The sequence below is a fragment of the Pongo abelii genome, chromosome 1 (assembly GCF_028885655.2).
Source record: "Pongo abelii isolate AG06213 chromosome 1, NHGRI_mPonAbe1-v2.0_pri, whole genome shotgun sequence".
In the NCBI taxonomy this organism is placed as follows: domain Eukaryota; kingdom Metazoa; phylum Chordata; class Mammalia; order Primates; family Hominidae; genus Pongo; species Pongo abelii.
In genome coordinates, this window is record NC_071985.2 from 83,138,622 (window position 1) to 83,159,633 (window position 21,012).

Here is a 21,012-nt window from a genome sequence, read left to right on the forward strand (position 1 = left end):
TAATTTTTGTGTTACGTAGGGTCCCTGTCTTAGTCCATTTGTACTGCTATAACAAAATACGTGAGACTGAATAATTTATAAAAGAACTGTAATTTATTTCCCATGGTTCTAGAGATTGGGAAATTCAAGATGAAGGTGGTGGCAGAATCGGTATCTGGTGAGGGCTGCTCTCTGCTTCCAAGATGGCACCTTGTTGCTGCATCCTTTGGAGGGAACACTGTGTCCCCACATGGTGGAAGGGACAGAAGAACAAGAGTGTGCTTCCTTCAACCTTGAGCCTTTTTACAAGGGTGCTGATCCATTCATGAAGGCTCTGCTCGAAGGTCTCCAAAAGGCTACACCTCTTAATACTGTAGCACTGGGGATTAAGTTTCAACATGAATTTTGAAGGGACATCATCATTCAAACCACAGCATATCTAAATTCATTATTTTGCATGTGGATATCCAGTTGCCCTAAAACCATCTGTTTTAAAGACTATTCTTCCCTCCATTGAATGGTCTTGGCACAGATATATGAGTTTATTTCTGGAATAGACTCTCAATTCTATTCCAGTGATTTACATACATCTCTCCTCATACTTAAGACCACTTTTATTAATGCACTGTAATTGTTTACTTCCCCCATTAAACTGTGAGTTCCTTGAGATCAGGAGCCACATCTTTATTCATCTTAGTATTTTTAACTCAGCATTTAACAGACTCTCAAAACATGTTCACTGAACAAATGAAACTAACCACTTAGTTTTGAGGAAAAGAATGGGAATGGAGTCTACAATAAAGATGGTTCCCTTTCCCATGCAGTACTTTACCTTACGAAGTGGCTTTGAAATTCTGACATCCCTTCTCCATTACTCAAATTGGCAATTATTGATTCTAACATGTAGTGAACACCTTCTCATATAGAAATATGGGCACCACAAAGTTTGCAATTGAGAAAAAGAGATGTCATGAACCAAAATAGCTGTAATTAAAAACAGTTAAATGTTATAATACAAAGGAAATACTACTGGAGTTAGAGGGGGCAGAAATCACTGTCAACCAGGATATCCATGAGTATACCAATCACTCACCTAGTCTTCCTGAAGGGCAATTAATACTTCAAATTCAATGCCAAAAGGTTTTTTTTTTTAAAGAAGAGACAGGGTTTGAATTTTACTAATAATATGGTTTGGGGATTTTGATTATCTTTGAAGGGAAAGACCAGCTGTTCTCTTAAAATAAATCCCTGGGGCCTATTGAATTGTTATCGTTATTTGACATATACCTCAAAAGTACAACCAATACTATTATTTAAATTAAAAAATTAACTTGAACAATTCATAGAGGACTGAATTCAGGTGACAGAGAACAAGACTTAGGCATCTGAAGTCATGAGTCTGAATATTTTAAGCCTTCCTCATCTTCTCCACCCAATTATTAATAAGCTGAGTTTTTCAAAGTTATTATTATTAGTTTTGTAGAGGCAGGGTCTTGCCCTGTTACCCAGGCTAGAGTGCAATGGCATGATCACAGCTCAATGCAGCCTTGAACTCCTGGGCTAAAGTGATCCTCCTACCTCAGCCTCCCTAGTAGCTAGGACTACAGGCATGCACCACCATGCCTGGCTAACTTTTTAACTTGCTGTAGAGCTGGGGTTTTGCTATTATGCCTCAGCTGGTCCCAAACTCCTGTCCTCAAGTGATCCTGCTGCCTCAGCCTCCCAAACTGGTGGGATTAAAGGTGTGAGCCACCACCCTCTGAATAAGTTGATTTTTAAGAAAGACACAATGGTTTCAAAGCTTGGATATGAAGTTTTTAAAGAAAAATATACTACTAGAAAATATAATATATAAATTTAGTCTATGAATTGTTCTTATTCAAAGATCTGGTATCAGAAACAGATGAATGCGAGATGGAGGACAATATAGTGCATTAGGAACATGATCTATACAAAAGGTCAGCCAATTAAAAAAAAAGGAACATGGTCTTTGGAGTCAGACTGACTTGGAATAACAACAGTTCCTTCAGTTAGGAGCTATGTGACCTGAGCATTTTTTGGTCTCTAACATGTATCGCCTCCTTCAGAGTGGTAATAAGGATTTAATAAGATGACACATATAAAATGTCCACAAGGTAGGTACTCAACAGTTAGTAAAGGAAAATATGGGTATTAATAAAAAACCAGAGGCCCAGGACAGTCATTCTCTGTAATCAGAGGGACCAGAGTTTGGGGTCAGACAGACTTAAATCAAATTGTTGCCTCTGTCAATGTCATGCATGGTCTTGGCTTGTGGTTTAAAGTAAAAGGGGTTACCATACCTGTTTTACTCATCCTAGGTTATATATTACCCCAGGTTGAGAATATAAGCCAGTTTCAGTCAGTCACAGAGTGAACACCTGACTCAATATAATACCTGCTTGCTTTGCAGTCCAATGGATGAGAAATTCATTCAATATCTAGCCATGTGATGTGATTTAGGGTAAATTACTTAACCTTTCTAATTTTGCCTTCTCATCTTTCAAGTGACTTCTTTTGCCAAAGTAAGTATCTTTCAAAAACTTTTTAAGGTAGCAAAACTCTGTGTTTGTTAAAGGCTGATTTTCTTAGTTATTTGCAATAAAATCAGCCTGCAGGTCTCTAGTGTAAGGTTCCCATTTCATGACAGGAAGAAACAGATTAACACTATTTTAGTACCTTTCATAACAGATATTCAATACCTTTATTATCAGGGGAAAGAATTATCAATCTATAACATTCCCAAAAGTACAACTCTAAAAATGTCAGTTTTGTTCATACAGGACTCCAAACTTTAATGATATACCCATCATACAGCCAGGAAGCAGAACAATCCCTTAAGAAAAAAAGCACAAATGCCAAGATGCTCTCCAACCACAATTTTTTTAAATCTATGAAACAATTTCCTTACAAATTAAGTAGTTTTTATAGTAGTGACATCTGTCATTGATGTGATCTGTTTAATATGACTGTAGTAAGAAGGAAGTTGGGCCTGTTATTGTTTTCAGAAATTGAAAAGAGTACCATCATTAAGATAAGGAAGAGAAAGATTTGTATCCATCTTTTTGGGACATGTAAGGTGAGAGTGAAGTGTCACAGTTGGCGAATTTGTGGATATTGCTGGAGGAATTGGAGATGCTCTCTAGTAAGCGGGTAATCCCTCTTCCCCGAACGCTGCTGTTTTGGCCAGAAATTTTTGCCCTAGATGGGTAGTCACCTAGGATATTGAAAATACGAGAAAAGAGATATCACAATTTTATAATTTTATTACAAAGAGATGCCTCAATTAACTGACTCATCCTACCGTAGGTCTTTCACTAAGCCATAATTCAATAGAAAAATGTTTTTGTTTTTAGCCTAGGAAACTTTTAATTGAAGTTCTTTAGGCACCACTTGAAATTTCATGTCACTAGCTTTTAAAGTTTCTCACCCCACAAAAGATATCATTAAAATAAAAACTATAAAGCTATTGCTGCTACAAGAAAAACAGGTTTTCTTTTAAATGCCCTAACAAATTCTGAGAAGTTACAATGTATCCAAGTGACCCAAAAATGTACACATCTAAATTGTTTAAGGTGCTAATGCCAAATAAAACCCTCAATTCAACAAGCTTCTTATATCCTAAAGCTAATTTAGATATCACTGTTTAAATACCACACCTGTGATCTTAGTAATAGGCTCTAACATCCTTTAGGTGCATTTTTGTAAAATATAAGTTGCTTACCAATGGGTGTGTTTGATCTTTGTTCCTGATTAGAAGAGTTGAAATGAGAGAATCCTGAACTCCTGACCCTTAGCTTCTGTAAGTAACAGGAAAATACCAGGGGGAAAAATGTTTATTTCTTATCCATTACTGGATGGTCTGTCTTCAATTTCATATTACTCTTTAAAAATGCAAACTAACACTCAGATACTTTTCCAATGTCTTATCAATTTTTGCTGCAAAGAGAGGGAGAAAATAGGATAGACTTTGGAGGGAGATTACGAATTACAGGGCAAAAAAGGGTTTTTTTTTCAAAGTGAGATTATAGCACATTTGCTGATAATGAATTAGAACAGAGGGAATACCTGATGATACAGGAGGGGAAAATTACTGAAGCCATGTCCTTGAGTGGTAAGGGAAGGAAATCTAATATACAAGTAGACAGATTGGTTTCAGATAGGAACACAGAAAATTCATTCATTAAAATAGGAGTAAAGCAGAGGATGTGGTAGATGCAGGTAGATGAGTGGTAGGAATAAGTAGAAAACCTCTCCTAACTGTTTCTATTTCCTCAGAGAAGTAGGAGGCAAAGGAATCAGCTAGAGCAAAGGTGAGGGAAGAGATGATGAAATCTGAAGGAAAAAGGTGGTGAGAAATAACTGTCTAGGAGAGTAGGAAATTAATCAGACTAGAGAAATGGGTATGTCAGGCAACAATAAAGGCCCCTTGAAACTGGTGGTGATGAATAGTCAGTAAGACTGGTCAGCGTGGTAGTTCCTTTCCAGCCGCATTTAGTGTCACAGGCATAGGAGGAGAGTAGGTGAAGAGTTACATGGAATAAGGGTTAGTATCTGTCAAGTATGATGAAAAAAAGAAGGCCAATGGAGTTGACAGTGCATGCAAGGCAGTGGAAAAGATAGGCCAAGGAATCTGAGTTGGGAAGGAAGGAGGTGAAGGGTAGAGACAAAGGTGGTAAAGGAGGACACATGAGGCTACAGCATTACTAGTGTGAATGGTGCCCTGGAGTTGTGCAATGAAGTGGCCCTGTAAGGGAGTATAAAACAGTGGAGGCATAAATGAATTGTATATCCCAGTAGAGACTAAATAATTGTTGGCATAGGGGTACTAGAAGATGGTGGTAGTCTGAGAGGGGGATGTTTGAAATTGAGATTATGAAGGAGGTACCACTGGGGTCCAGGATATGATTGTTATGTAGAAGACAGGATTATTGAAGGAGAAGAAATCGAACTGAGAGGTTAGGCAGCTGGAAGGACTACGTGTAGGGAAATTGAAATAAATAATTCTGATGGAAAAACCAGTTTTCTGGATCGGTGTTGCTCTAAGAACGAGGGGAACAAACTCAGGAGTCTACTGACTCCAAAAAGAGGCCATTTGGAGTCTACTGACTCCAAAAAGGTATTACATCCTGGATAACAGGAAATTCAATGCCTAGGAATTTTGGGGAGACTGTATGAAGAAGTCTGGAAGCCACAATCAAGTACAACTACTTCAAATCTAGGCCCATGACACATGAAGAAGAAAAAGATGTCACCATTTGAAAAGGCTAATAGAGAAGCAGTGTCCTTAGAGGAGGATCAAGTTTTAGTTAGAACAAAGAAGGTAAATAGACTTTCCCCCAAAGAAACTGAAGATACCTGAAATTTTGTTGATAACTAAGGCTGAGAAAACCCACAGGAAGGTTTCTCAGGAGTTGGGAAGGGCTAGGAAATAGGACCAGCCAAATAAGATGAGTCTGGGAGATGAGAGAGAATCTAAGAGTCCTAGGCTTCCTATAGTAACTGATGTAAACAATGAAAAGGCACATTATTGAGATTAATTCTGATGATGTGAACACAGATAGTGGTGATGAAGCTAAGGTAGGGTTTCTCAACCTGGGCACTAATGATATTTTAGGCTGGAAAATGCTTTGTTGTGGAAGGCTGTCCTGTATAGATAGAGTGCTTAACAGCATTCCTGGTCTTTATCCACTAAATGCCAAGGGCACCCCCTCCCCAGATGTGACAACCAAAAATGTCCCCAGGCATTGTCAGATGTCCCATGGAGGACACAAAATGGAGTCGAGAACCACTGGGCAAAAGGTTTAAAGGGAGGGTAGAGAAGGGTCTTGCCCAGAGTACATATGGAGAGCTCTGAAGTCCTTCCGTTTTTAAATTATCATACAGTAAAACTTTTTTTTGGTGTACACATCTATGAAGTTTAACATATGTACAGAATTGTGTAAACACCACAATCAGGATACAGAGCCATTCTATCACCTCAAAAACCTCTCTCATGCTCAATCCCTTTACAGACACCCTGTTCCCACCCCTAACTCCTGGGAACCACTAATTTGTTCTTGTTATAGTTTAGTCTTCAAAAAAATGTCATATGAATGGAATCATACAGTATATTCTAAAGTACGTAATTTTGGAGACTGCTTCTTTTGTTCAGCATAATTAACTAGGATGAATCTAGTTGTTTTTAATCAGTAGTTCATGCCATTTTTTGAGTTTCCTTTTCACTACATGTTTATTTTAAAATAACAATATGTATTATCTATTAAGCTCTAAGGCAGGGAGGCCTTGGTACTGTCATATATTGCTGCATTTAATCCTAACAAATACTAGCCCCTATTATTGTTCTTGTTTAATACATAAAAAATTAGTACAGAAAGTTCAAGTATTGTGCATAAAGTCACAAAGCTTTTATGTAGCAGAACCTAAAATAAAATTCAGGAATTCTGACCCTAGAGCCCATACTCTTAACCGCTATGCACTTAGTGGTTTAGAGGCCTACTAATCAGTAAACAGCAGGGAGGGAAGGAAGGTGATAGACAAATTAGATAGCTTTTAATCAAATCCTAAATCAGGTCTTAAACATTTTTGAAGTAGATGTTTAGAATATTTATATTACTTACATTCAGATATTTAATCTTTGGAATAAATCTTTGGAAATGTTTTACATAAAGACTAAATACCAGTTTTAACTTTCTTAAAACTTTGTTAAATTGGTAGGAAATATACCAGAGAAAAAAGATTTTTACAGAAGATGCAACTGGATTAGGAACTGTTTGACATCCTATGAAGTACTTCAAAATAATGTTTAAGGGGAGGGAAAGAACCAAACAAAGGCTGATCTTTTGCTGCTGTTGGCCAGAATCACATTGAGTAGAACAGCTAAAGAGACCAGCAGCTCTTAAAAGTCAGTTCCTTACCTGGTAACGCCCTGCATCCAATACAACCATTTTGGGTGTCACACTATTGCTGGCCTCATAATCTTGTAGTGGTACATGAGCCTCTGTGAGCTGGATTCCAAAGAGAGTGGCCAGAGAATTACTGATGCAGTACCTTTAAAAGAAATAAAAATCTCACTATCAGAATCTAATTTAATTCATCTAAAAGTATTTGTATTTTAAAATCTCTAACAAAAAAAAAGCATCTGAGATACTGTTATAAACTGGGAAAAAATAAATTTGGAGATTCAGAGAAGACATATAAATAAATGGCAATACATATAATAAAACAGGTTATTACTGCTAAGCAATCTTTTGATTGCCAGATAAAATTTTAGGTTCATTTTAAGGGCATGGCAATGAAGATAAAGATTACCAGGATTCCCAAATGTTTAAGGCAAGGAGAGGGCAGCGGCAGAAATAAGACTACAACCATGAACACTAATCTATCCTCTGAACTAATATCACCCACTGGGCTACCAGAGCACCCAGATTATCTGGGGCTGCAGGTACTTTCACTACAAAACGAGAACAAAAGACCTATGTGTTAGAGTACTCCAATAAGGAAGTGGTTCTGAAGGTTCACCCATATTGCTAGGAGAGGTGACATGGACAGAAAATAAAAGTAATATGATGTACAAAACCACCTTTATTTTTATTTTTTATGAGTACATAGTAGGTGCATATATTTATGGGGTACATAAGATGTTTTGATACAAGCATGCAATGTGTAGTAATCACATCATGGAAGATGGTATATCCATCCATTCAAGTATTTATCCTTTGTATTATAAACAATCCAATGATTCTCTTTTAGTTATTTTCAAATGTACAATTAAATTATTATTGACTATAGTCACTCTGTTGTGCTATCAAATACTAGGCCTTATTCATTCAAACTATTTTTTGTACTAATTAACAATCTTCACTTCTCCCTCACCCCTCTAGTACACTTCCTAGCCTCTGGTGATCATTCCTTCTACTCTCTATCTCCATGGGTTCAATTGTTTTGATTTTTAGATTCCACAAATAAGTGAGCACATGAGATGTTTATTTTCCTGTGCCTGGCTTATTTCACTTAACATAATGACCTCTAGTTCCATCTATGTTGTTGCAAATGACTGAATCTAATTTTTTTAATGGCTGAATAGTACTCTATTGTGTATAAGTGCCACATTTTCTTTATCCATTCATCTGCTGATGGATACTTAGGTTGCTTCCAAATCTTGGCTACTGTAAACAATGCTGCAACAAACATGGGAGTGTAGATATTTCTTCAATGTATTTCCTTTCTTTGGGGATATACCCAGCAGTAGAAGTGCTGGATCATATGGTAGCTCTATTTTTAGATTTTTGGAGAACCTCCAAACTGTTCCCCATAGTGGTTGTATTAACTTATATCCTACCAACAGTGTATGAGGGTTCCCTTTTCTCCACATCCTTAACAGCATTTATTATTGCCTGTCTTTTGGATATAAGCCATTTTAAACCAGGGTGAGATAATATCTCACTGTAGTTTTGATTTGACCCCCTTTGTTTTGAAAGAGCATTGTGGAAACAGAGTTACCCCGACTGCCAAAGCTATAGCAAGCAAAACGGCATAGAATAATTTAATCAGAATACAGTATTATGAAGAAACTCCTTTCTCCAACTTACGCAATCTTCTTGCAAACAGCTAAAGCACAGAAGAGAATATCATTTTCTTCATGCCACTTGCACCTGTACAAAAAAATGGACTTTAATAATCTAACTGAAGTAGCACTGCTTAAAGGTTTTTATATGCCAGATTTCTATCTGAAATCTTTTAAAAAATGAGGTTACTTGAAGATTAAAACTTCAAATTTAACACAAAGGTTTTTAAAAAACAGATTTTAATGCTACATTCTCTGATACAAATTCATGATACTACGCAACCTACACATAACCATACAGTCAAATTTTACCTTGAAATAAAATGAGTGCTTCTGGCACATTAGTGACATGCACCCATTCAACAAACATTTATTCAATGTACACTATTTGCTAGGCCTTGTGGTAGGCACGAGAAATACAGTATTGAAAAAACAGAAATTATTGTCCACACAAAACTTACTTTCTAGTGGGAAAGACAGATCAAGAAAGATATGCAAGCGTAATACAAAGTAAATTGGAAAATTGGGAAAGTTCTAACGAGAATAAAAATAAACAGATGATATAAAATATTGGGGAGGAACAACATTTTAGATAAAGTGTCAATGAAAGGTAACACTGAGAAGGTGGCGTTTTAGTGGAGATCTCAGGAGGTGATGTTGGTGAGAAAATGACGGAAATAATTTGTGTAAGTCAATACAAGGTTACAAACACTAAAATAGCACACTTCCATGACAAGAGCTGTTATAAACTTGTGTATATCTTTCCAATGAGTACACAGTCTATTAAGACTCAGAGCAGCTCTACTTGTACAATACAAAGCTTGCCTAAACTTAGCAAAAGTCTTCATTTAAAATTATAAACACACTAAACGGTGTAAAAAGTCCATTATTTGCACTGGATGAAAGTTATTTCATGCATGGATGAATGGAAGACTACTTAAAAATAAAATTAAGAATTTCCCACTGTTTTTCCAAAGAAAAGTGAGCCTATAAATGTGGTAGTTCACAAAACTGTAACATGAAGCCTTAGGTTAAAACAAAAGTTAAGTTATATAAACATACTATGTACCGGCAAAAAATAAAAATTAAGAAAACAAAAAAACTCTAAACTGGTTGGGCACAGTACTCTATAAAGTACTCTGCCTTTCTACACACTCTTCTGTATCCTGTTAGAGCTATTAGTTTGCTTTTGTTCCCTGGATTATCTCATTCTTCTGGATTGTGAGTTGTGGTCTCTCTATTTTGTTCTTTTTCATGTTGCAGGCTTTTCTTGAATGCCTGATTATCCTTGATTGCATTCATATTTAGATGTGAGGCGCGATCTCTGCTCACTGCAACCTCCACCTCCAGGGTTTAAATGATTCTCGTGCCTCAGCCTCCTGAGTAGCTGGGATTACAAGCATGTGCCACCACGCCTGGCTAATTTTTGTATTTTTAGTAGAGACAGGGTTTCACCATGTTATCCAGGCTGGTCTTGAACTGCTGACCTCAGGTGATCCACCCACGTTGGCTTCCCATAGTGCTGGGATTACAGGCATGAGCCACTGCGCCCGGCAGGCTTTCATTTCTCTGAGTCACTATTCAGGCCATTTTTTATTGGAAAGGTCCCCCCTTTCAACCCAAATCTCTGCTCTTTAGAAATTCTATCTTCACAGAAGAAACAAATAAAACATTTATTCCATATATTAGTTAACAGTTTTTAAACCCTCACAACACTTAAGTGATGTCTTCTGCATACGATTTTTCATAACTTTTTGAAACTCTTTTGGAATTCTACCAGAATTTACCATACATGACTAGTATCTTCACACTAGAGTCTTATTGGACAGGAGATTCTGAGGCCAAGGATGATCGTGTCACTCTTTCCCATATTTCCCACAGAAACTTTCCCATACAAGTGCCTTATGTACAAGAGCAGCTCCAATCCTGCTAAGTATCAAAAGCCCATTAAAATCGACTAAGAAAAACTATTCTAAAGTGATAAAGTATAAAACTGCATCTCTTAATACTACTATTGCTGGGGTTTCTGGTTCAAGGTGGTGAATTAAACACCTGCACAAATTTATCTCTTCTTGGTCCCAAGATGCTGTGAACATGACAGTCAAAGAATAAAAATGGTAGATGTCCACAATAAAGGAAAAAAGCAGGAAGAGGCCTCCATAGAAGACATTTTAACAAATCTGTGGCAAATAAAATAAATGGTAACTGATGAAGCTGGAAAGAAGTCACAGTCTTCAGTGCTCAAGAGGCTAACAGCAGAAGAAGGTCTGCCTATCAGAACTCTGGAGAGGCTCTGGACTTGTGAACATGTCTCTACTCACAGAGCAGAAAGAGAAGACACGAGGCTGAACTTCTGTAAAAATAATAGTCTACTTCCCTGACCCCCCACGCAAAAAAGTAAACTGTTCTTGAAAAACCAGGCAGCAAGAATGGCTGCTGGTACCCAAGAGCAAAGCCTTTCATATTCTAGCATTTAGGATTTTGCCTTCAACTAAACATCTCTCTTGTCTGCTTTCCTTACAGGAAAGCCTCATCAGTTAACAATCCCCACTGAACAATATGGAACACTCGGCTTTGTAGCCTCATTTCTAAATATGAATGCAATCAAGGATAATCAGGCATTCAAGAAAAGCCTGCGACATGAAAAAGAACAAAACAGGGAGACCACAACTCACAATCCAGAAGAATGAGATAATCCAGGGAACAAAAGCAAACTAATAGCCCTAACAGGATATAGAAGATTGTGTAGAAAGGCAGAGCACTTTATAGAGTGGTAAAGAAGACCAAATACTTCACAGAGATTTATGAAATTATTACATCCAGAATCCCAGTTTTTCTCATCTCTTCAACCCTCATCAACACTGATGATGGCTATGATTTGTATAACATAGCAACACTTACAGGCTGAGAGGTACTGAGACTTTGAAAAGCCTCTGCCCACATTTTAACTTGTCAGAGCTCGTCAGGGCTTGTGTCGAGTCCTCTTCTCTTTCTGCTGTTTGCCGAGGTGATCTCATCTACATGCTGTGAGGTCCATCAAGGCAGAAGACTTGTCTTCCTGTACTGTATCTTCAGTGCCCAGCACATAGTGAAAAGAATGCTGACACTACCCAAACCGCTTCACTGAGCTCTAGCAGGACGACAGTTGCTTGCCTGCTATCTCCAGATGTGATGCCTCACCAGGACCTCAGAACATTGTAACCTTGCTCCTCTCCTCCTCATCTATCCAGTAGTATACACCAGAAACATGGGGGTCATCTTTCATTATTTCTTTCTGTTTTCTCTCCCTGGGTCCAGTCCATCAGCAAGGTCTACTGACTTTAACCTATGTTAAATCAACCTATTCCTTTCCATCTCTCCCTGTGTTCTTGCACGTTTAAAACTTTTTCTAATGGTTTATGACCCCCAACTGCTTCAACCTCATCTTGTGCATTCTCCTCTTCACTCATTACTCCCCAGTCACACTGATTGTCAAACAATTTCTAGCAAACACCAAGCCTTTACCTCAAGGCTTTTCTATCTCTGTCCAGGGTGCTCTTCTTACCATTTTTTGCATGGCTGCATCTTTCTCCCACTTCAGTTCTAATGTCACACCCTCAAAGTCTTCTTGACCATTCTATAAAGTGGTCTACTTTTCTATACATTCTTCTCTGTCAGAGTGTCCTGTTGATTTTCTTCTTAGCACTTATCACAAGCTAAAATTACCATTTTCTTTATTACGTACTGTATGTTTCTTTCCCACTTAACTGTTAGCTTCTTGAAGGCAGGGACCACATTAATTCTGCTCACCTTTGGATCATCTTCTGGCACAGAGGAGGTGCTCAATAAATATTTGTTGATTAAATAAAGGCTGCCATGTTTAGTCAGCAGATCATAGACAGTGAATTAGTCCAAGAAGAATTATGACAAGAAGCATCAGGAGACTAGGGGACCTATAAAAATTATAAATATTCTAGCCTCCAAAATGCATGTTATCAACAGACTGTTTACTTAAGATTCTAATATTCAATTTGTCTAACTGTGCTCAATTTCACCAATACAAAACCTACTCATTTCTCTTAGAACTAAACAAAACATTTATCACAAATTTATTACAAACTTTAAGGTCTTTTAGTAAGCATTTAAGAGCAGTGGTTGGAATAAGTTTCATTTGCTTATATTAACAGATTCTAACAGTTTCTATTGTACACTACAATCCAAACTCCCTTGTAAAATATCACACATTTGAATCTTATTATGTTATGAAGCTCAATAAAAAGTAGATCTATCCTGTCCAAGGAAGTTTAGTAAAGTGCCTACAGTACTATGTAAGAGTTTTACCTTTAACAAAATCCCACGGCATGGACCTCAAATAATGTCTTAAACTAGAGCTACTCTAGTCTTGTTGTAGAGTATAGCTACTCTGCTGAACTCAATACTGTATTTCTTCAGTTATAAAACACATTTTCTTGACATTTTAACCAAAATTAGAATGCATCTTACAATTGAAGGTATTGCACAATGTCTATTTGACAGTCTAGAAATAGTTGCCATTGCCTAACCATGTACAAATTTAACTATTAATCTTGATGGTAACCTGACATTTGCAATACTTCAACATTTTAGTCAATAAACCATTTAAAGAGTATTTGAGGACATATTAGTTTGTCCCTGAAAACTTTCTTTTGACCTCTTCTGAAAAGATCAAGAAAGAACTGGCATCAAAACTTGCAGAAAGGGTATGCTTAGAAGAAAACCCCAGAGACAACAGTGGAGTTGTTTTTTAAGAAATGCTGTATTGCCAACACTTTTAATGGCACAGAGGACAATAATGTATAAAAACATGGACAATGAATGACTCAATGTGAAATTTTAGAAATACTTCAGCCTGTAACTGAGGTAATGGTACATAAATCCAAATATCTTAACACATCATCCATAAGCTTTACAGATTAACAAGAACAACAACAACAAACGTGGGGAAAACAAAATCTATACCTACAGCATAAGAACACTACAAAACTCAGTTGTCTATAAATAGAAAAATGAAAACTGTCATTTCCAATGGAGCAATTTCTCAATCTCCTACCCCAACCTTTATATGGAGTAGAGTCCAGAAAAAACTGTGGGGAAGGAAGAAAATGGAGAGCCTAAGATTAAATTAAAATCATTCTTACAATGAGGAAGCCCATTCTTTACGTAAATATTCAAACAGTCCTAGTAGATCAGAGCACTGACTATAGGCAAGTGCCATGCTAAGTGAAAGAGGAAGGGGGAAGGGCCCTTTAGAAATCAGGTGGAAAAAAAAAAGCAAAGGGGGAAATTTAAGATCATGCAGGAAATAAAATTCTAAGAACCTACAACCACACTCCCACCACCCTGAAAACATTCATTAAAGAACCTGTACTTTGTCACATTGACAGAGAGGAAGGTTCTTGGAACAAAGACTCTCGATCAAACCTCCCGCTAAATTATCAGCCTTGTCCAAGAAACGCAAAGGAGCAATGTATCTTCATCTACAGAAAGCTATTATGGGAAGAAAACAAGCTATTATAAGAAGAAAATAGCCACGCTTGATGGCTTGCACCTGTAATCCCAGCAATTTGGAAAGCTGAGGCAGGAAGATCACTTGAGGCCAGAAGTTCGACACCAGCCTGGGCAACACAGCAAGACTATGTCTCCACGACAAATGAAAAATAACTAGGTAGGCATGGTAGCACATGCCTGTAGTAACAGCTACTCAGGAGACTGAGGCATGAGGACTGCTTGACTCTAGGAGTTCCAGGCTGCAGTGAGCTATGATTGTGTCACTGTATTCTGGCTGGGGTGACAGAGCAAGACTCTCTTTAAAAAAAAAAAAGAAAAGAAAAGAAAACAGAAAACGAGAATCAAAACACTTTAGCTGATAATTTCTCATACCCCCACCCCCCAAAAAAATATGAAGGAGGGGAAAAACCTAACATTACTGTGTTAGTCTGTTCTCACACTGCTGTGAAGTAATATTTGAGACTGGGTAATTTATAAAGGAAAGAGGTTTAACTGACTCACAGATTTGCATTGGTGGGGAGGCCTCAGGAAATTTACAATCATGGGAAAGGCAAAGGAGAAGCAGCCACCTTCTTCACAAGGCAGCAGAATGGAATGAGTGCAAACAGGGGAAATGCCAGATGCTTATTAAATCCATCAGATCTCATGAGAGCAGCATGGGGGAACCACCCCCATGATCCAGTTATCTCCACCTGGTCCAACCCTTGACATGTGGGGGTTATAGGGATTACAATTCGAGGTGAGAGTTGGGTGGGGACATAGAGCCAAACCATATCAATTACCATTCCATGTTAAATTAAATATCCTCAAAAAGAATGTGAGAATATAAAAACACACCCTGAATGAGAAACTTCAAAACTAGAAACAGAAATAAACAAAAAAGAAGAAATTACTTAACTCAAGAAAGAGAGGGGAAAAAAAAGACAAAAACATTACAGAAAAGAACTAAATTACCAACTGCCCAAGGCTGAACAGATTCATTTGTAAAGTTAATAAGAGAAACTGAAGAAAGCAGAAACTACCATGAGAATAAACAAAGTAAAAAGGGTCAGAAAAAGTGATTAAAATGAAAGGCAAAGAAGATCAAACATACATATATATTGGACTCCTTTTAAGAAGAAACATTAAACAGTGGAACAAAACTAACATTAAACTATGATCTAAAAAAAAAATCTCCAGACATAGAACCTGATTCTGCATATTGAAAGAGCTCACCAAATGTCTCCGAAAATGGACCTGCATATAAACTCAGAGAAACAGCCTAGCAACAGTATTAGACTTTAAAAATGAAAAAAGACTAAGGTCTCCAGGCAAAATGATCAACTAACTCCAGTCAAAAAGATCAGATAACTAAGGCCAAGATAACTAAGGCCAAGAGAATTAACTGACCAAATTTCACAAAAGGAACACACAAAGCCATGAAATGAAGTTGCATTTTCTAGAAACTCAAGGAAATATGGTGTAAACCATTAGAAAAAGTTTTAAACATGCAAGGACACAGGGAATACTCTTCCATGAGCCCCTGATCAATTTACTGTATCAAGGTGCAGCAAACTTTAACTTTTAAGGCATCAAATATCACAGCAGCCAGCTTACAACTACAGGAAATGCAATGAAACACAGACAGAAACACAGTAATAACAGGAGATTACTGTCAACACAAGACATATCAACAGGATAAACTATAACTAAAGAAAATGTAAACAATACAATCAATGTAGATGATGTGTGTGGATCTCAAATGCTATATCCTGAAAAGAAAGTATATTCTCATATGCCAAGAGAACAGTCACAAAAATTGATTATATATTAAGTCAGCAAAAAACCCCCAAATACCAGTAACTTCCAAAAGTAAAAATATTATAAACACTTTCTGATCACAATGTAAAAACACTGGAATTTACTAAAAGAAACAAAATGCAGAAAGTCCTTTTCACCTGGACATTTAAAAGCCTTGTTTTAAAGAGATGGTGGTTGAGAGTTAAAATGACATAATTTATTTAAAATGGCAATGAAAATATTGCATGCAATAATCTACGTAATTCATTGAAAACAATGATTAAGAGAAAATTCACTCTACTAAACACAGCAAAAAAATCAGGCAAAAGATAAATTACATTTCCAGCCCCCAAAACTAGAAAAAGAACAACAACATACAAAGAGAATAACAGCAAAAATTAATTAGGAAGAGAATAGAAAAACAGGTCTAATAAATTAAAATCCTATTGTTTTGAAAAATTAAAAAAGACAACACATTTGCTTACAAAAAATGAGAGAGCACAAATATACAATGACAAGATAACCATTGAAACAGATGAAATTTAAAAAAATTTTAAGAGACCACACTTCCTTGCAGATCTTTAAACAAATAACTTTGAAAAGCTATATAACATGTATCATTTTCTAGAAACATACAGATTACCAAAATTTACCCCATTAAAATTAGAAAGTCTAATAAAACCAATTTCCATAGAAGAACGGAAAAAGTTATCAAGGAACTGCTCCTACAAAAATGCGCCAGTCCCAGAGATGCACAATCTGTGTGAGAAAAATTTTAAAATATATTTGAAAGACACAAAAGTAGATTTGAACAATGGAAAGATGTCCCTAGTCTTTGGAAACAACTCAACACTATAAATATTTCAGTTATCCCCAAGTTAATTTATAAATTTAATGCAATCCTAACAAGCTTTTTTTAATGAAGCTAGAATAAAGTGACACTTCTGAATATTATTTTTGTTTACAAAACGGAAATGCTTTAGACATTCAAAAGCTAAATTAGCAAAAATGGAATACAAACAAGCAAACGAACTTAACTATTAATATATTCCAAGAGTAATTTGTACTGAAAGGGGAAAAAAGAACCTAAATAACTTCTGAACAAAGTATTTTGACTATATACTTTCAGACTAAAAGCGATTATAAACAAACTCTAAACAGTTGTATGTCTTTTTTTAAAAATAGTGGTACCATATAATTCTAAAAAATACTGACAGCCAGGGTTCTCATTCTCAGAGAAAGGAAATTTTTTAAAAAGTAAAAAAACTAGAGAACTCTATGGTATTAGATTGAAATTACAGGTCAAGTGTGAACTCAAGATAGAGATGGATAAAAAGATTGAGAGACCTAGCTACAAACAAGTGTATATGGAGTGTGTGTGTACACACACACACACACACACACAAACATATATTTCCTAGCTCTCTACTATGGGGATCTAGAATCAATGATACTCTAGTAAGAAATGAGCACACCTACCACCCAGATTCTATCTCCTAACTATTATGCTCCACTAAAAGAAACCAGAGATTTTTGAGAGAAATGGCTAATCCAGGGCTGGAACAAAGAAAGTACAAGATAGGCCTGGAACATATTGTGCCAAATAGAAAGCAAAGAAGCACTGTTAGATAGAAAGCAATGAAGCAATGTCAAAAGGACACACAAACCCCTGCTTGAAGGTACTCCCACTGGCCATATATGGAACAATTTGATCATAAAAATAAATTACAATAATAGACTAAAATGTATTGAATAGGAATCCATGAGTCCATGCTCATATAAATGAAAAAAATAAATAAATTGGTAAAAAGGAGAAACTTTTTTTTTGTTTTACAGTGGAATGCCAACCAATAAATGCAGAAGGAACAATCAAATTAGAAAAATCACCTTTCACAATGATAGTAATAATTGACTCAGGCAAAAATCACCACTTGATACTAAAATTTGTATATGAAAGTTTGAGGAAGAGAATACCTACCCAATTTGAAAGTATTTCCCCACGAAATATTTATTAATTATATGGTAAAAAGCCAGGAGCAGTGGCTCACGCATGTAATCCCAGCACTTTGGGAGGCTGAGGTGGGCGGATCACATGAGGTGAGAAGTTCAAGACCAGTCTGGCCAACATGGTGAAACCGCATCTCTACTAAAAATACAAAAATTAGCTGGGCATGGTGGCGGGTGCCTGTAATCCCAACTACTCGAGAGGCTGAGGCACGAGAATCGCTTGAACCTGGGAGGTGGAGGGTGCAGTGAGCTGAGATTACGCTACTGCACTCCAGCCTAGGTGATAGAGCAAGACCCTGTCTCTCAAAAAAAAAAATATATATATATATGGTATATACTATATATATACACCACATATATACCATATATATACACCATATATATATACACCATATATATATACACAATATATATATACACACACACACACCATATATATATACATGGTATATATATGGTATATATACCATATGTATGGCATACTATATAGTATATATACCATATATATATATACACACCATATATATACCATATATATACACACACCATATATATGGTACATATACCATATATATATACACACTATATATGGTATATATACCATATATATATACACCATATATATATATACACCATATATATATACACACCATATATATACACACCATATATATACACAACGTATATATACACATCGTATATATATACACACCGTATATACACATATATACACACCGTATATACACATATATACACACCGTATATACACATATATATACACCGTATATACACATATACACACCGTATATATGTATACACACCGTATATATATATATACACACACCGTATATATATATATACACACACACCGTATATATATATATATACACACACACCGTATATATATATATACACACACCGTATATATATATATCTACACACCATATATATATATATACACACTATATATATATATATATACACACACTATATATATATATACACACTATATATATATACACACACTATATATATATATATACACACTATATATATATATACACACTATATATATATATACACACTATATATATATATACACACTATATATATATATATACACACTATATATATATATGTATATATGGTAAAAAACCAGTAACTTTCCAATAGAGAAATATTGATAGGTACTATCTTAAACAAGCAATCAAAGTTATCATCATCAGTAATGGGACAAACTGACATCATATGCCTCCAGATATGACACACTGAGCAGTCAGTCACATAATCCCTTCTGTGGTATTCCTGCCAAAAATGCATAATCTCAATTTAACCATGAGGAAATATGGATCAACTAAAAGTGAGAAACATTCTATAAAATAACTGGCCTGTACTCAAAAATGTCCAGATCATGAAAGTGAAAATAAGACTGAGGAACTGTTCCAGATTTAAGAGATATAATAACTAAGTGCAACATGTGGTCTTGGACTGGACTCTAGAATTTTTTTGGCTATAAAAGACACAGTGGAACAACTAATACAATATGAATATGGTCTTCAGATTAGATAATAGTATTGTGTCCTATATTCAATATTCCTGATTTTGATCATTACACTATGGTAATATAAATGTTCTATACACACACACACACGCACGCACACACACAGTAAAAGCCTACAGTAAAAGCCTACAGCAAAAGCCTACAGCACCCAGTATTCCCAGGCAGTCTCTCATCTAAGTACTAACCAGGCCAATCCCTGCTTAGCTTGTGAGATCAGACAAGATCAGGTGTGTTCAGGGTGCTATGGCCGTAGACTAAACATTCTTATTCTTAGGAAACACATATTGAAGTATTTAGGTATAAAGAGGCATAATGACAGCAACTTACCCTCAAGTGGTTTTGAAAAAGTGTATATATATTTAGAAACAAAATTATAAAGAAAATGTATTAAAATGTTAGCAATTAAGGAAACAGAATAGTAAACTCTGTATTATTTTTGCAACTTTTCTGTAAGTCTAAAATTATCTCAAAATAAAAAATACCTTTGCCAATTTATTTCACTTATATATTCTTTTACATGTAAGTACAAGAGTTCTATGTAATAAAAATCTGTCTAAATAAATTTAGGGACATTCTCTCATCAGTATAGAAATTCTAACTGATAAGAAAGAACAGTTTATTTGGCAAGTTTGTTTTTAGTGATACACAAGTAACAATATATCTTACTATCAATGAAATTTTATATTCAGGGAAATACAATGATTCCAAGCTTTCATGGGAAAATACTGCATAAAAAGGCAAAAATAGTCCTACCATATTTTCTCAATTTAGAAAATAAGTCAAAATGACTCTAAAACAAAAATGCTAGCAATACCTTGTGTTGCTAGAATAATCCCACATGGCCACATCTAGGAGGCTTCGAATCCAAGTCTTAGAGGGCTCCTTGAGAAATTTTTGTTGGTAGATCCCCACTACAAGGTCCTCTACAGTGAGAAGTTGTAGATCTTGCCTGATTTCTTACATTAGTAAATGGAAAAACACATACAATTAGTAAATTTAGATACTTGGAGGATATCAAAGTGGAAACAAATACAGATATTAACTATAAAGCACTTCTGCAGCAACCCAGAGTTTTACTTACCTGATGCCTTTGCCATATGCTTCAAACACCAGTTGACTCTGGTTCTATCATCAGACTGGAGAAAGCAAAAAACAAAACAAAACAAAACAAAAAAACTACTTGTATCGTCTCCTACTTTGAATGACTTCTAATGCTGTCCTTTCAAAATGCGGGGGTTGGGAGGTAGGGGGCACAGGAGAAAGACTGAAGAGTTTGTGCCAATGAAATGAAAACTATAAAAAATTGACATATATTAGAAAAGACTACAGCTGTTATTAGTCAGTTACATTTATACAGAAATGTTAAGATACTTTATGAGAAGCAAGAGAGACCTAGGGTATGCAAATGAAGAAACCAATGTTCAAAAAAGATCAGATAATCACCTCACGGTTATACTAAGTAGCAAGGTTAAAACACAACTTTTCAACTCCAAGCCTGGAAGAATATAATCTCTCTAAATACTACAAACAAAGAAGGAAGGGATTGCTACAAAGACTGTTTTGAAGAAAAGGTATT

General features: G+C 35.9%; 1 protein-coding gene and 1 pseudogene across 2 annotated transcripts in view; both read right to left on the reverse strand.

The window, feature by feature from the left end:
- Positions 1 to 2,667: 2,667 nt before the first annotated feature.
- Positions 2,668 to 21,012, reverse strand: part of MAEL (maelstrom spermatogenic transposon silencer) — a 34,029-nt gene continuing 15,684 nt past the window's right edge. For both annotated transcript variants that reach the window (XM_002809841.3, XM_054526175.2), the window contains exons 7-12: positions 20,518 to 20,572; positions 20,251 to 20,392; positions 8,589 to 8,651; positions 6,915 to 7,047; positions 3,722 to 3,797; positions 2,668 to 3,214 (exon numbers count right to left, since the gene is read on the reverse strand). In XM_002809841.3, coding sequence (XP_002809887.2) covers positions 3,027 to 3,214; positions 3,722 to 3,797; positions 6,915 to 7,047; positions 8,589 to 8,651; positions 20,251 to 20,392; positions 20,518 to 20,572 — 657 coding nt within the window. In that variant the 3' untranslated portion in view covers positions 2,668 to 3,026. The remainder of the gene's footprint in view (positions 3,215 to 3,721; positions 3,798 to 6,914; positions 7,048 to 8,588; positions 8,652 to 20,250; positions 20,393 to 20,517; positions 20,573 to 21,012) is intronic.
- LOC112130941 (5S ribosomal RNA) lies at positions 19,573 to 19,691 on the reverse strand (annotated as a pseudogene).